This window comes from Thunnus thynnus, chromosome 5, assembly GCF_963924715.1.
Source record: "Thunnus thynnus chromosome 5, fThuThy2.1, whole genome shotgun sequence".
In the NCBI taxonomy this organism is placed as follows: Eukaryota; Metazoa; Chordata; class Actinopteri; order Scombriformes; family Scombridae; genus Thunnus; species Thunnus thynnus.
The window spans coordinates 20449455-20464786 of NC_089521.1; the positions used below are offsets into that span (position 1 = coordinate 20449455).

Here is a 15332-nt window from a genome sequence, read left to right on the forward strand (position 1 = left end):
TAATAAAGACATTTTGTGGAATAAAATATTGTACTTAGCATTACAAAGCTGACATTTTCTGGTTCTGACCTATTGTCTTGTTTCATCAAGCACAGAAAATACCTTAATCCTAGTATGAGCCCTGTAAGAAATGTTAGATCAAAATCCTCCCCAAACATTTATACTCCAACGATCTCACCAAGAAATCAAAGTCATTTTCTAAAGAGCACACAAGCCCTCCCTCCTCCGTTTACCTAAACTTGCAAGCATTACAGAGGCGTGGCTAAAGGCTTGCACTTAAGAGAGACGACCCATAAGATAAGTGCAGGAGCAGACTCAGACCAGCCAAAAGCTTCGCAGGTAAGATAATGCAGATTTAATCTATACTGATTAAATCACTAACCTTTTATTTAATGTCTGCTCGAACATGCTCTTGTAGAGATCGTACTCCTCAAGATAAACAACCGGCCTAATTTTCTGCCTTGTTTGACTAGTGTACATCGAGGGACTCAAAGCTGAGCTAAATTGAGTTCATTATCACCAGATTATTCTACCCCAACCAGTTACCAGGCACTTACTTGATGGCTTTCTTCTCCCCTCGCCCTCGTGCCGAGTCTGGAGTGTCTGCTGCTTCCACTCCTGGCTTATTCCTCTTCCCCTTGAGCCAAGCGGGAGGGAGGAGATGACAGAGAAAAGCACAGAAACAAAAGGTTAGTTTAGATTTTGTCCTTTGAAGCTGTGTTTTTGCTATACTAATTTCAAGTGTAAATGCCTCTCCCATTATCTCAGGAACACTGTGCCATCAGTCCTTTACCTAATGGTTTCCTGATTACACTCATCAAAGTCAAATCAAATCTGCTGTGGAGAGCCATTCCTGACTATGATTATCATTCGCACCACCCTGAAATTTACATGGCAATTGCCTCTTTAAGGTAATCTGTTGGGTACTGGAGAGAAGCCTCTAGAAAGTCCTGCACCAGCCTGATTTCAAATAGCTAGAGCATGACCTGCTGTAACCATGGAAATAATGGCAATTTAAAGGCTTGGAAAAGTGAGGTCCGCTGGGCACATTCTACTGGAAAAGCTCATTACAGTTAAAGGTGTTTCACACGTGTCACAATGCAGGTAATCTCTATTGACACTTTGCTACAAGTGAGACAGGGAGGGGATCAGTCTAAAGCTGCCCTACCCCCCAAATACCACGCATGCTTCCCTGAAAGTGATGCTCTGATACACATCGAGGATAGGCGAGGATTCTCCATCCCAGAAAATGAGTGGGAGGAAAACACACTGAGCTGCCACTGTGGCTTGGCTTGTATGACTGGATCTTAAATTGGCTGAAGGGCAATTTCCTGTGGTGGGCTTGGATCTCCAGACTGGAGCTCTATGGTTATGTATGGACTACGCAACATCCCAGCTTCCACTTTACTCCTGTCAGAAGCTTTCACGACAAGCGTTAATGGATCTCAGTGACAACACAATGGGTCTCTGGATGTTTTGTCATACAACGCTTTGTATTTTAAAGTGTCATTTATTACAGTTTTCTACGACCCAGTCTCCACCCCAGTCCAGACCCTGACTTGTCTTCAGTCTGCCTTTGATGCTTTCCAATTATCACTCAATAATCAGACTAGTTTTAAATGCAGAAAAGACCAAATACATGATATTCTCCACCTCCACCAGTGACTCTGACTATCCTGCCATTAAAACTTTAAATGGCACCCATATTACTCTTACTGAGTCATAAAAATACTTCATGGGCATTTGGCTTGACAGCTGACTATCATTCAAGATTCATATTCAACATTTAACTCCAAAATTAAAAATCAAACTAGGCTTCTTGTACAGAATTAAAGGATGTCTGTCTTCCTCCAACCGTAAAACTACTGTGCAGTCAACCTTCTTGTCTGTCCTTGACTATGGAGATATTCTGTATTGTCATGCCGCCCCATCAACACTTCAGCAGTTAAACCTCGTGTATCATAGTGCATTACACTTTATCACAAATGACAAATTTCGTACTCATCATTGCTCTCTGTATCTCAAGGTTGGTTAGACTTCATTACAGTCAAGAAGAAAAAAACATTGAATGTTATTCATCTATAAAGCTCTACTGTTGACGCTTCCAAACTACCCCATATCTCTTCTCTCATTCAAATCTAATAACTACAGTAACAATCCTGTAACTACTTAACCTTAATATTAACCTACATAAACCTTTAATTCATTGCTTGTTTACTGTGTAGTCGTGTTGTTTCTGTCTGCTTATTGTGTTCTTGTCTTATGAATGTTTTTGTTCTCTTGGAGAGGAGATCTTTATCTTAATGAGACTGACTGAGTAAATAAAGATTAAATTAAAACAATACATTAATTAATTAATTAATTCTGTCTCTTTCTCTCTCTGAGCGTGTTTTTCATCAGCATTCATGTGTGTCATATGTTGTACATATGAAATGTCTACTGAAAGGAGAGACGGGGCGTAGCATTGCATTAGCCAGACAAGCTAATGATAGCCTGATAATTCACTTCATGTTTTCATCCTGACAATGACTCCTGTTACCTGATTTGTTGTTGGGAGTTGGGGTTTGTTTTGTTTTGCCCTAACCAATCAGTACCAAATGATACGTTCTGCTGACATAATATTCAGGTGACACAAAAGCAGCAGCTGCTAGGAGCGGTTCATGTTTTTCATATTGATCAAAGAAATATTTTAATTCAAAAGTTTATATTTCTGTAAACTGACTTACATCAACTTATGTAGCTGCATCAGTCTCATATATGCTTGTCGCCATTTTTCTGTCATAATTTTTCATGAATGTAGCTAGCTATGTAGGAAGATGACGTCCCCATTCTTGATCCCACCTACTAAAATCTGATTGGTCAATTGTTTCCCTAATTGGGAGCAACAGCCGTCAAATAGACAGATGGATTTATCTGACAACAATAAAAGTACATACAAGACTGCAGTCACCCAGTCCTGACAAACAATTAGATCACTGAGGGTAAAAACACAACACACTAAGGGGGAAAAGGGTAAGATGGCAGACATTCAAGTCAGGCAAGACACATGCAATGACATTACACAAACAAACAAACAAACAAAGAGAAAAACAGAATAATTATACAACAATCAAAACAACTTATGATTGACTTTTTGTAGCCATTTCTTCATCAACCAAAGGTCAAAACACCAGACCTATTAGAAGATGAACAAATCTGAGATGTGGGGGGAAGACTAAACCTAACCCTAACAATCAGTAATGATCAACAACAACAACCAAAAATTAACTACATCTGAAGGTATAGTGTCACATTCACATGCTGGTAGTTGGCTGCAATTTATGTAGTGTTGTTGCCACTAGAAATAGCTTATTGACTGGTAAGCTACAGTATTTGTGTTGTATGTTTTGTTCTGAAAGGCTGTTGTGCCATACTGTTGGCCTGATATACAGTATGTTTTATTGCCTTTGCCAGATGAGTTATTTCATGTTTGTGAGGAAGTCTTTCTAAAGCAGGCAATTCACTTCATCTTTGAGGAGGAAATTACATAAATATAGCCTTGAGTACAATACCAGTCAGGTTCAGTTGGATCAGTTCTTGAAGGTGAAGGTTTGGTTCTCTCTTTTAGGACTGTATAGATCTCTTAATCTGATCAATGAGCACCATGAACAACAAGCCGCCAGCAGATCTGCCAAATAGTGGCCGGATCATGAACCTTGTAGCAGCAGGAGTTCTCCTAAATGTGTCAAAAGCTTTTTGACTGCCTGTCTAATCTGAACGGACTGTGTTCTTTAAAGCTAGGCAGCATATACCCAGAATATACAACTACTCATATTCAACCTGTCCTTGTAAAGACGATCTTATAGAGCCAAGCTCTAAATATGGGGGAAAATGGAGCGAAGAAATCAGCCAGTGGCTATGTATGAGTTTCTGAACTGAGTCAGAGCTATTTATGATGCATGCTATGTTCATAAATAGCAGGAGCGTATGGAAATGCAAAGTGTTCCATAACGTATATATTCAGCTTCAGAATATCAGGCAAACTGTTGTTTCCATGAGGTCCCGATAACTCAGATATCATTTCAAACTACAGTCCACACCTCTAATATTGTAGCTTTGGACATTATTGGACTTGTTACAAAGCCAGAGTTGACAATAGCACTGCTGTGCAAAAATGATAAAGCCCACAATAGCACTACCAAGCAAAAACGATATCCATCACACACAAAGAAACAAAGCTGCTCATCTACTGCATAATCAGCAGTAACCCGAAACAGAAAAGTCAACAAATGCATAAACATAGATCTGACAGGAACGACTGGTTTAACACCTGCACACAAGAGCTCTGTGTGTAATTTACACACTATCTTCTAAATAAACAGTCTCTTTGTAAGCCATCATAGACACAGAAGTACTAAGTCTACATACTGAAAACATCACAACATGATCCCAGCCTGCATTACAGAGACCATTCATGATATTTTACTGTCTTTTAAGAGTCAAAACTACAAACATCTGCATCCCAAATGGTAGACTCTGATACAAGGAATCATTGTACACAAACTCACAAAACAATCAATACTTTACTCGTGCATGGCAATTTCTAGGGAGGCAAAACTGTCTGAATTTCTGTCAGGCTAGGACAAGCTATCAAAGGAAACTCATGTATCATTCAATGGTATCGTAAAATTTTCAGGAAGGTGGGAAGACACAGAGGATGAGTGAGAGTCCAACACAGAAAGAGGGGTGAGAGCTGAAAATAGAAATAAAAAAAAAATAGAAAGAAAAACAAGGACAGTGCAGGACGGCACGTGAGACAAAGAGACAGGAGGGAGGGACAGGTGCGAAAAGTGAACTGAGAGAAACAATGAGTGACAGGAAGTCCCCAGTGGATTGGATGTGAAAATAAGGAAGGAACTCAAACACTCTGCAGTGGGCACTGAGTCCCACGTTCCTCATTTCCATGCCTGCACACACACACACACACACACACACACACACACACACACACACAAAGATGTACGCAGCTTCAAAACCGTCACCTCCAAACCTTCTCCTCCAGCTCATTCACACGAGTGGATAACAAACACTTCTGTCTTCAAGGGAGACAGATGCTGCAGGGATCCGTAGTGATGAATATAACAAAGCTCGCCAGCTCTAAGGGGCGTGAGGCAAGAAACAATAAAGAAAATCAGCTCAGTGCCCCAAATGACGATTAAAAAGCAAACCAATAGTGGAGTGAGCAATTTCCCCCTCATCCTCTACTCAAATACCCTTGAAAATACTTAAGTCTAATTTAAACGTGCCGTCTTTTCGTCACACAACAAAGATTTTCACAATTACAGTATTCAGTGCTGTCTGGCTCTGAGCCACGAGTTCAAAATAGCTCCAACAGATATGATGAACCAATTATGCAAGCCTTAACTTAGAAAAAAAAGCAAAACAAAACAATGCAGGAACACTTTTTAGCAATCAAACCCCCCGACAGAGCATGTTCTGAATGACATTATTCAAGTCTAGTAATGCAGCTGAGTGAGAAAAGACTGCCCAGGGTGTTGCTGAGGGTTTTCTTGAAGAATCCAGACATGAGGAGTGAAACTACCACTCTGTCTGTCTCAGTTGGCAGTGCACTAACTTCCAACACCCAGCTGTGTTTGTTTGCTGTGAATTAGCAGGCAGCAAGAGTCTACATGCTCGCTCAATATTACCCACATCACACCATAATTAGAGAGGAGTGCACTATTAAAATGGTCGTCCGCTGCTAAATCACCATGTGATCATTTGTTTTTAACATGTGTCAAAACATTTTTTTTTATTTTTTACCTATGTTCTTCTATAGCATTCGCTGACATCAAGAAGCAGCCGATCACACATGAATAACATTCACATTTCACCGAGAACGCTGCTAATACTAGCTGTCACTTAAATCTGACAGGTCAAGGCTTTGCATGTAGATGCACATAATGTGCTGTTATTATAATATTCCTAATGATAGTGACAATTTTCCTTTGAAATTCTGTAATTATTGATTTTCACATCTTCCCTCTCCTGTGATTGGCATAATTACTGTCATCCTCCTAACAACTGTGAACTCCTAGCTCCCATTTAATGCAATCAAAATACTAAAGGATGTTGATACAAGCCCAACAGGGATTGAATCAGGCTGTGAATCTGGTCAGGTTCAATCTCAACTCCACTCACAACTATGTCACGGATCAAACAGCACAGGGCTCACAGGAGCAGGCAGAGGGCTTTCTGAATGCCAAGCAGCCGCTGCTGCTCAAACAGATGTTAGCGGCACCACCTCTGATATCTGAAAATCCCACCCAACATCTACAACACGAGCCCCAGCTGACAACCCACAGCCCCACAGCACACGAGCTTAATAACCATGTGACTTATCTGATTATTTTTGTTGTGGTTGTTGTTGTTGTTGCCACCTTTACCTGTAATTACAAGGTGGCTTTAGTCATTAAAATCACTATAAAGACAAGAAAACAAATGAAATTATTCAAATCGAAATACAGACAAAGAATTGCTGTAAAACACAGGAAGACGCTTATAAAAAATGACACTTGCTTAACACGTATTCTAAATATTTCATGCTGATGCATCTATAAACAGCAAAAAGCAAACAGACTAAGCAGGAAGCAGAAGGAGACGATAGCATTCAACGCGCAGTTATTCCAGGGGGCTTAAATAACATAAAGCTAAGCAGGAGGGAGGCTTCAGGATGACTGCACATGAAGACTTTTAAAATAAAATCCATCGTACTGGTTGCCAAAGCTAAAACACCGAAAGCAACACTCTCCCAAAATGTCTTGTCTATTAACCTATGAATCATAAGCAAAACTGGCATGAGCCCACTCGCAACTGACACGTGAAGCTTCAGGCAAACATTTGTTCTTATGAAAGCTGACACTGTCAAAGAGTACACTCAGAAATATCAAGAATGAAGTTTTCAGACATGAACTGAACTGTGGCAGCTTGATGTAAAATGAGCATTAAGTACTGAGCACTTTTTACTTAATGAGAAAATTTTTTTGTGCATAGAAAATCAGCCCGCATGAATATACAGTACGCATCTATAATGGTCTCAACTGCAAGTTGAAAGGAGCCGTATTTATGTAAATTATACTGTATATACATTCTAATCATGTATTCAGGGAATAACGTGCTTCCATGGAAAATAGCAGAGATAAAGAGATCAAGGGAACTGGGGGACTGGAAACAGATTCTGTACCACGACTTTTTTTCAGATGAACAGACTGTATAGCTGCAGAGCCTTCATGGTTGTCACATATAGAAAATAACACACCTTAAGGATGATGATATTAATGTGAGAAAGTGATTTTTAACATGATTAGTAGTATTTACACTTTGTTAAAGTGACGTGCATCTTCAAAATTACTAGCATTTATCTTAGTCACACTTCATTATTTTGTACATGGAAGGGGAAGTGTTTAATGCGGTTCCACACCAGTGGGCGGCTGACATTTTTCCCAAAGTAAGTGATCTAAAGGCTACAAAGGACTTAATTAACATCTTACTACCACTCGACATTACCCCCCACCACCTCTTCACACACATCCTGAAGTAATCAGGGTAAGATGCTCTGATATTAAAGAAAAAGAAGACATGCACAAACGGGATTATCTTGTGCGTGAGGATGTGGTTGGTAGTGGCCTTCGCAGGGTCGTAAGGCCGACAGATCGTCACTCTATCCCTGACAGCCCCTGCTCTGTGGATGCTGCAAGGCCCTGTCACAGGATTTAAATAAGATCCATTTACAGCAGTGCTCGGGAGGGGACCTCGGGGAGTTTCCAAAGTGCTGGCAACAGAACTACCTCCATCCACAGCAGGAAACTAGGAGTCATTCACTGCTCCATTTACTTTAAAGTGGAATATCAAATATAACATGATGTTTCAGTGAAGCAAACAATAGGGGGACTGTGCTGTACCACTATCCCATTTTAGCACAGACCATTTCCTTCTTGGTTCATATACGTTGTTAGAGCATCCACGAATAATCCAGGTACAGTCACCTTACTGGTGATTCTAGAAATGCATACGACATTATGTAGAGAGTGGTGTGCGGAGCCAGCTCTAATGCCGGTTCCTGCCATCTGTGGACCAGTAAGTTTCACTAGCAGTGCAATGGTGAGCTGTAACAAGTTAGAGTTGGAGCCAACATTAAACTTGAAATAGGTGACCTGTGTTCTTGAGTTGTACAAGCACATGATGAATCAGAAATCAATTAACTTTAAAGGCATGAAAATCTAAAAAAAATCAGTCAAGTGAAGTAGCACTTGGCCGTGCAGCTCTGTCTGCCTGATGAGTGGTTGCCTCCTTTTAATCAATCACATTTCATACCACATAATCACAATGACATGCCCTCTATCAGAGGTCAGTCTGCTTGATCTGGGTTCTGTTTCTCCTCAGTGCGTGGACTGGTACTGATGCTGTATCAGCACAGTCCACTAATGTTGTAGCTGCTTCTGTCTGAGAAATGAATTAGTACAAGTCTGGACTGTTGAAGTCGTTGTGGTCTTTGGAAACTGATGTAACAGAGGCCACCACTTCTCCACAGTAATCAGTCTTCCTTAATTACTGAAAGAATCCTCAGCTCAACAACACTACACATAATATTTGCACAGATTTTCCTAATATTTGCATAAATCTTTCTTTTTTCCAATGCACTTAAGTGTTTTTTTTTCTTCTAGTAAATTCACAGCAGACAGTGTTTATTAAGGCTCCCTGATTATCAAAGCATGTTAGGATGGCAACAAATGTGACTGGAAGCTACAGTATATCTGTTAGTGAAGCTTGCGTGCGTGTGTGTAAACTCACCAGCTTGCGTTGACACCAACCACAGACGCCACAAAGAGCCACCAGCCAAACAGCACACACTGTCACTGCTAGAGAGACCAGGAACACACTGAGGGACACTGAGCCTGTGAAAACAAACACATACACAAGGAGTTAGAAAGAAAGAGAAAAACATGAGTGATGCTTTTTTGCATTTATGGATATATTTTCTTCATCATGTGTAAAACAACCACTGGATTTTTCTACAGAGCTGTACGCCACAGTGAATCATCTTGTCGAAGGGGGCAACCCAAACAAAGCTGGGCCTTTTCCCTCCAGATTTAATTGAATAGCCGGGCAGAGCTGCCATTTTTACATTCTGTCATAAGGAGCTGAGAAATACAATCTCATCACTGCCCCCTTCGTGCCAGAGCATTTCAATACCTTTCCAATAAGGGCTGCAGCCAGGCATCACTCAGCTGCACACACATCACTGTCATGGTGTCACAGCTTGTTAACTGACAGGCTGAAAGTGAAGGGAGAGGGGGGGGAGGAGGAGGAAAGGAGAGGAGAGGAGAGGAGAGGAGAGGAGAGGACAGGAGAGGAGAGGAGAGGAGAAGAGAGGGGAGGCTGGGCTGACAATACAAGAGAGCTCATGATTAATGGGTATCAGTAGATGCCCAGTGAGAGAGGCGGCTCTGAAAGAGTGTCATAAAAAAAACATCATGCTGCTCGCATGTGTCTCAGTATGCGTGTGTGTGTGTGTGTGTGTGTGTGTGTGTGAGAAAGACAGAAAGGAGTCACACGCATGCACCTGTGCGTCTGCGTCTGTTTACATGCCAGTTATGATACTGACAACAAGTGGATCCACCCTTGTGAGCACACATTCTCCACATTTAAACAATTCAATGGCCTTTACTTTAGAGGACAAGAAAATAAAGCCTCATTGAGCTTTGATATTTGCACAACGGGGAAGATGCTAATGTATTTAAATTTGTGATTTCCCTCCAACAATTCTGATTCCTAAATATACAGCGATAAACAGGTGTCAGGATGCATTTTCACGCCGCTGAGTGATAAACACTGACAAACACCCATATTTGCTTTCAATAACTGGGTTTGTCTTCTCCCCAATTGCTGTCTCCTTCCCTTCCTTTGCTTGTCACAACTGGCCTTTTCATCTCACTCCTCCATCATATCTTTGCTTTATTCTCCACTTCGCCATGTCCTCCAGGAACAAACGAGCTCAAGAAGGAGGAACAGTGGCGGGTAAACTTGTTTCATATGGAAAATCAGAACGGGATCAAAATTGTACTCCACAGCCTTCCATCAGCATCAACTTCTGTTTTGAAGTCAACGTGACACCTGAGGCCAGAAAAGAGCACACACAGAACAGCTAAGACAGTGGACAGCAAATTTAATGGCAAGTAGATAATGACTAGCCTTCTAGCGTTAGCCGATTTCTCTCTGATTAATGGATTAGAAATCTGCTTAATATGCATCTACCATGTAAGAGATCAGAATCGTCCCAAACTTCACACACTACTTTGGTTTATCTCCTGACAACAGCAATGGCCCCAGACTGGAAAAGACCTGACTCATCTTGTTCTAATGGAGAAAGTATAAATATTATTTATCTACAGTCAAAGAGATCATTAATGGCAGACGCACATGCATGCCCTCCTGAACACGAGAGGGTCATTGAAACACAGCCAGCTCCTGAATGATGTATATCAATGTTCAGAAATAGACACAGGCTATATACTCTGCTTCTGTATATTCACAGAGAGGTCAATAAAGTTGAGTCCATTAGATATCACAGCATCAGCAAAAGTACCAATGGATCTTAAATAAGGAGAGCTGAACTGGTCTCCAGCTAAGGGAATCTAAATTAGCCTTAGTGCTAAAAGGCTCAGTGATGGATGTTGAGATTTTTGAAGGGCTTGGAGAGTCAGGTGGATCTCTGAAAGCCAGCAGCCAATGCAGGGCCCTATGTTCTGTGTTCGCTCTGAAGGTCGAAGGGTGGGGGGTAGTATAGTTTATGATCTGTGTCAGTCATGAGAGCTAAGAGGGTAAAAAAGCCTCCAAATAAAATGCAGCATCCAAAGAGGCCACATTACTGCACTCTGCGTCCCACTTCATGGAATATAACTTCCTTTTTTTAGAGGCTAACAGAAGCACTGTGTGCAGGCAGTGCAAAGGGCTAAAAAGAACGAAAGGTATTAGGAGGTGTGGAGGTATTAGGGAGATATGCAAATCTTCAGCACTGAGGCCGTGGAGACAAAGAGGCATCATTAGAGTAAGAGAAGCCTGCGCTACACACAGCTATCACAGCACTCAGAAAAATCAATTTTTCTTTCCCCTTGAACAAAATAAAACTTTGAAATAACGTGGGAGCTGACGCATTAGGAAGGTGAAAGATAACACAGTTTTTGTGTGCTGAAAATGGAATAAGGAGATAGTATCACCTGATATTGAACAGGAACAGCTAATGTAACATCTAGTAGTCCTGACTGTATTTTAACTAGGAAGGAAAAATACTGGCCGAATGGAGGGCGATGAATCATATCTAAAATGGCACCACTCAGTAAAACTGACAAGTGAGCTGAACAAGCCATTGCGCCCTTTGATCAGAAGCCTTTAGAAGTCAGAGCGCTCTTGAACTTGAAAGTCGTTTGTTTGTTTTAGATTTCAGTGGCTATCTCTTTTATATGCACATAAAAGAGAGAATAAATGGAACTATGTAGTGAGGTGAGTAGTGACAATGATGGTGTATATGAGCTTGCAATAAACCCTTCTCATTGAAGAGCACAATAAAGACCAAGTAGAGCAAGAGGTTCAATATGGACATTTAACTTGCATGAAACAGCAGTAGAGAGTCTTTAGTCTAGAACACTCTGAGTGCATTGCATACAACAAGCATTACCGTTGCTACACGAAGTGTTACTGTACATGTAGGTGCTCTGGCCCACATGCAGTGAGCTAAGCCAAGCAGAAAGGGACCAGTCCTCAGGGGTAGAAGAAATTGCTAATTGGACAGGCGGAACTGGAGCAGTGTCCAGTCAGCAAAGCTGCCACAAAGCATCTTTATGCTCTGAGTGAGGTGGAGAGGGCAGTGCCTCAGAAGCTCTGGGTGCAAAGCTCATGGCCTAATCGCCACTTCAAAGTGCCCCCTCCTCGTACTGGAGCCTGGGTTCTGCCCTCTTTATAGCCACTGAGCTGCTGTTAGGGTAATCCTCAGATGTCACTCGGATGTCTCTACAGTCTGTCCCTTCTGAGGCAGAATCTGTGTAGAACAGCAAAATGTTACACTCAGCTCACTTCTACACAGCAGTTTATAACTTTGGTTTTAGTTAATTCTCAAGACATAAGACTAGTAAAAAGTGCAAACATTTGAAAGCGTTCAAACTAAATATTTCTCCTTTGCTCAGTTGCAGAAAATAATTGGCGTGGGAAGACTGTGAAATTGATTCACAAGGGTATATGTGGATGAAATCAACAATAACCATGGTTTTAGGTAAATAATGCTGTTGTCAAATAAACTGATGAGGTGACATTTCACACATTGAGCAGAGAGGTGGCTGCCAACAGTGTTACAGCATATTCAAAGGACTACCTGGTGTTTTGGCACGTTTAAGCCTTTTTACTAAAGTCAGTTGCAAAATCTTGCCTGGTTTTATATCACATAGTTTAAAAAGTTGTTCACCAGGTTAGGGAGTTTTGAGAGCCTTTTCTATAGTTTTCTGATCCATTCTGGTCCAAATCTTGTTTGGCTCATTTGAGTGTCAACAGACATTTGTACAGATGCTTTATTTAGAGATGTAAATTTTGCATTATCGCTGCTGACAGGAAACAAGGGGAGCGATAGAGATGGTGAATGACCCCACAAAGGTCCCTGGCTGGACTTGAACCAGGGACGTTGTGATTCAAGGTCAGCACTTTAAACCCCTTGATCACCAAGACGCTCCACAGTCAATTTTAAGTATAGTATATAATTTCAGTGGGGTATGAAAATCAAGTTGCAGAGATTTCATAAATTGCTTGAGTATGGCAGTTTATCACATTTAGTCGTCTTTATTTTTAGTTAAGTTTCATCATAATGAAGTTGAGAGCAATAATTGTTTTGCCTTACATTCAGGGTGAATTTACTTTCACCTTGAACACATTCATGTTTGCTTACTGTTTGCGTTCCTGAGTTTGATTAGTTTGTGAATGTTTGGCAGCAAACTCTTCATTTTTTAATGTCTCTCTTTCTCCCACCACTTAACACGCAAACTGTGAACACTGGAAACTCATGTTTTCTGTCTGAAACAATATGGTAATTGTGAGAACAAATACAGAAAACTTAATGTTCACTCTCAAGCTACTTGGCAGCAAGCCTTACAAGTAAATTAATCCCTAGAAGGTTGGAAGCATCTAAAAAGCCATGGTATGCTTTGGAAAACTTACAGTGAAGTTAATTGTGTGCAATTTGCAGTAAACAGGGGGAAAAAACGGGCAAAAATCTGGTATGGTCCTTTAACCACTAGGAAATCCCAGTCTAGCGTGGGCAGTAGAGCCCCATGTGCTGCAAATCACAGGGATGTGTAGAGCAACCAGAGAAATTTTGACAGGTGGAGAGCACCTGTGGTGAGAGTGAGTGTCTGTGGCATCCCCTGTAGGCTACAGGGGGCTTTGCCAGTTCTCTGTCCCTATATGCTCCCTGTGGCTCAGCTGCAGCACTACTGTGCTGTCACAGAGGCTGTTTCACAGCGAGAGTAAGAGGACTGCCACCCACGTTCTGTCTGCTCTCAGATGAGGGATAAGATCCATCTCAGCCCAGTGACAAGCCCGGCTCGAGTTGAACCAGCAAGACGTCATGTGACACATGCCTGGTGTCACCTATAATGGCACCATCATCTTATTAGCACCTCTGACACTGAATGGGTGAATCACCCATAAAACCCAACAAGATCTGGACACTTGGGGTGTAAGGGAGCTGGGAACTGAAGCTGTGATAATGTTGTAATATAGTTAAAAGGGAACACAATCAAGTTTGGCAGTGATATATAGTATATACACACAAAAACTACATTTCATTATGTATATTTATGAGTCTTAATATACCAGATATATTTCTTTGCATAGACATTTTTTTTCCAGGGTGCAAAATAATTTAATTATTTAAGTGTCAACAAATATAATACCCACATAAATTCCAACATTGTATAAATATTGTTTTCTTACCGACTGTATGCCGATGGTAAATACTCAGGAGTCTGCCTGAAGAACAAATGGCAGCCTGCTGACAGTAAGACACTCACAGAATAGACTGTATACCTTAACTTCTGTGTATATTGTCATATTATTGCAATAAAAAAATGAATGTGTGATTACTGAATATTTTCCTTTTCACTATACTTAAAGAGTGCCACAAGAGGCGTATAAAGAGTCAGAAAACCTGTTCTTCAAATTATCCTTTAAAATCTTGTTCCCTCCATGAAACTGTGTGATATTAATACAAATCTTTTGAGAAAATGTGAGGATCTGGTGTCAAGAAACTGAAATGAAATTGAACTAATTTTTCTTTAATGTTGCGATCTCAGCAGGAGGCAAATGAAGATGATCTACTTTTTATTCAGACTGAATGAGCGATAAAGATAACGTTTTAGTTACATCTATTTCTCCTGATGTTTTTGATAAGGACCTTATACAGTATGTTTGGTCTTGATCTATCACATAATCTATCAGTGTCTCTGCCATAATTTTCTCCCCTAGCTCTGCCTCAGAAAGACTGAATTAACTGGTCAGATTGAAATGGATGACTTTCATATGAAAGCCACAAAAAGGACTCAACACATTTACCAAGGACACTCTCCCCTGCTGTCTAACGGACTGACTTGTTTTCCAATTTGTAAGTGCCCCTGCCTTGCATCAAACCCACATTAATAATGGATTACAGTCATATATCACAGGATGATTCCAAAACACTACTTTAAAGGAGGCTAACTCATCTGTCTGCTTGGATATTATTATCTAATTGTGTGCATTTAATGGTCCAGTTTACCAGTTAATTACGTCAGTAGCTTTTATTGTCTCAAAACAATTTGTCATGATTTAAGGAAATATTCAGAAATATGATCTTTGATTCAACTTCTCATAGAGCTGTACCTCTTGTCCTCATTTTTGTTGATGGAGTAAACCCCCGAGACATCTTCAGACTTTTCCTCTTTTCTAAGTAGTCTTCCCACTTTGCACCTACTGAGTGTCACACTGGGACAAATGGCTGTTATATATATGCTAGAAACCTGATCAAGCTGGATGAGCTTCTCCTGTTTAGTGGTCCCAGAGCTTTGGGATGTTATGGCTGCTTCACACAGTTACAAACAACCTATTACTCTCTAGTCCTACTGATGCCCTTGACTTTATTGACTTAAGTCCACATGGTGGCTGTTGATACTCTGGAGGTAGACCAGTGTCCATCTCAGTAATTCGCTTGTGAGCTGTAAACTAAGTCAGCCATGAATAACATTATTCCAGGTTCAGGGGCATTAAATTGCCTTTAT

The 15332-nt window shown here is 40.8% G+C and overlaps 1 protein-coding gene across 1 annotated transcript in view; it reads right to left on the reverse strand.

The window, feature by feature from the left end:
- LOC137183129 (synaptotagmin-7-like) overlaps window positions 1–15332 on the reverse strand; it is a 45348-nt gene that overhangs the window by 4522 nt on the left and 25494 nt on the right. The window contains exons 2-3 of the mRNA XM_067589938.1: window positions 8830–8933; window positions 558–637 (exon numbers count right to left, since the gene is read on the reverse strand). Of these exons, the coding sequence (XP_067446039.1) occupies window positions 558–637; window positions 8830–8933 (184 nt within the window). The remainder of the gene's footprint in view (window positions 1–557; window positions 638–8829; window positions 8934–15332) is intronic.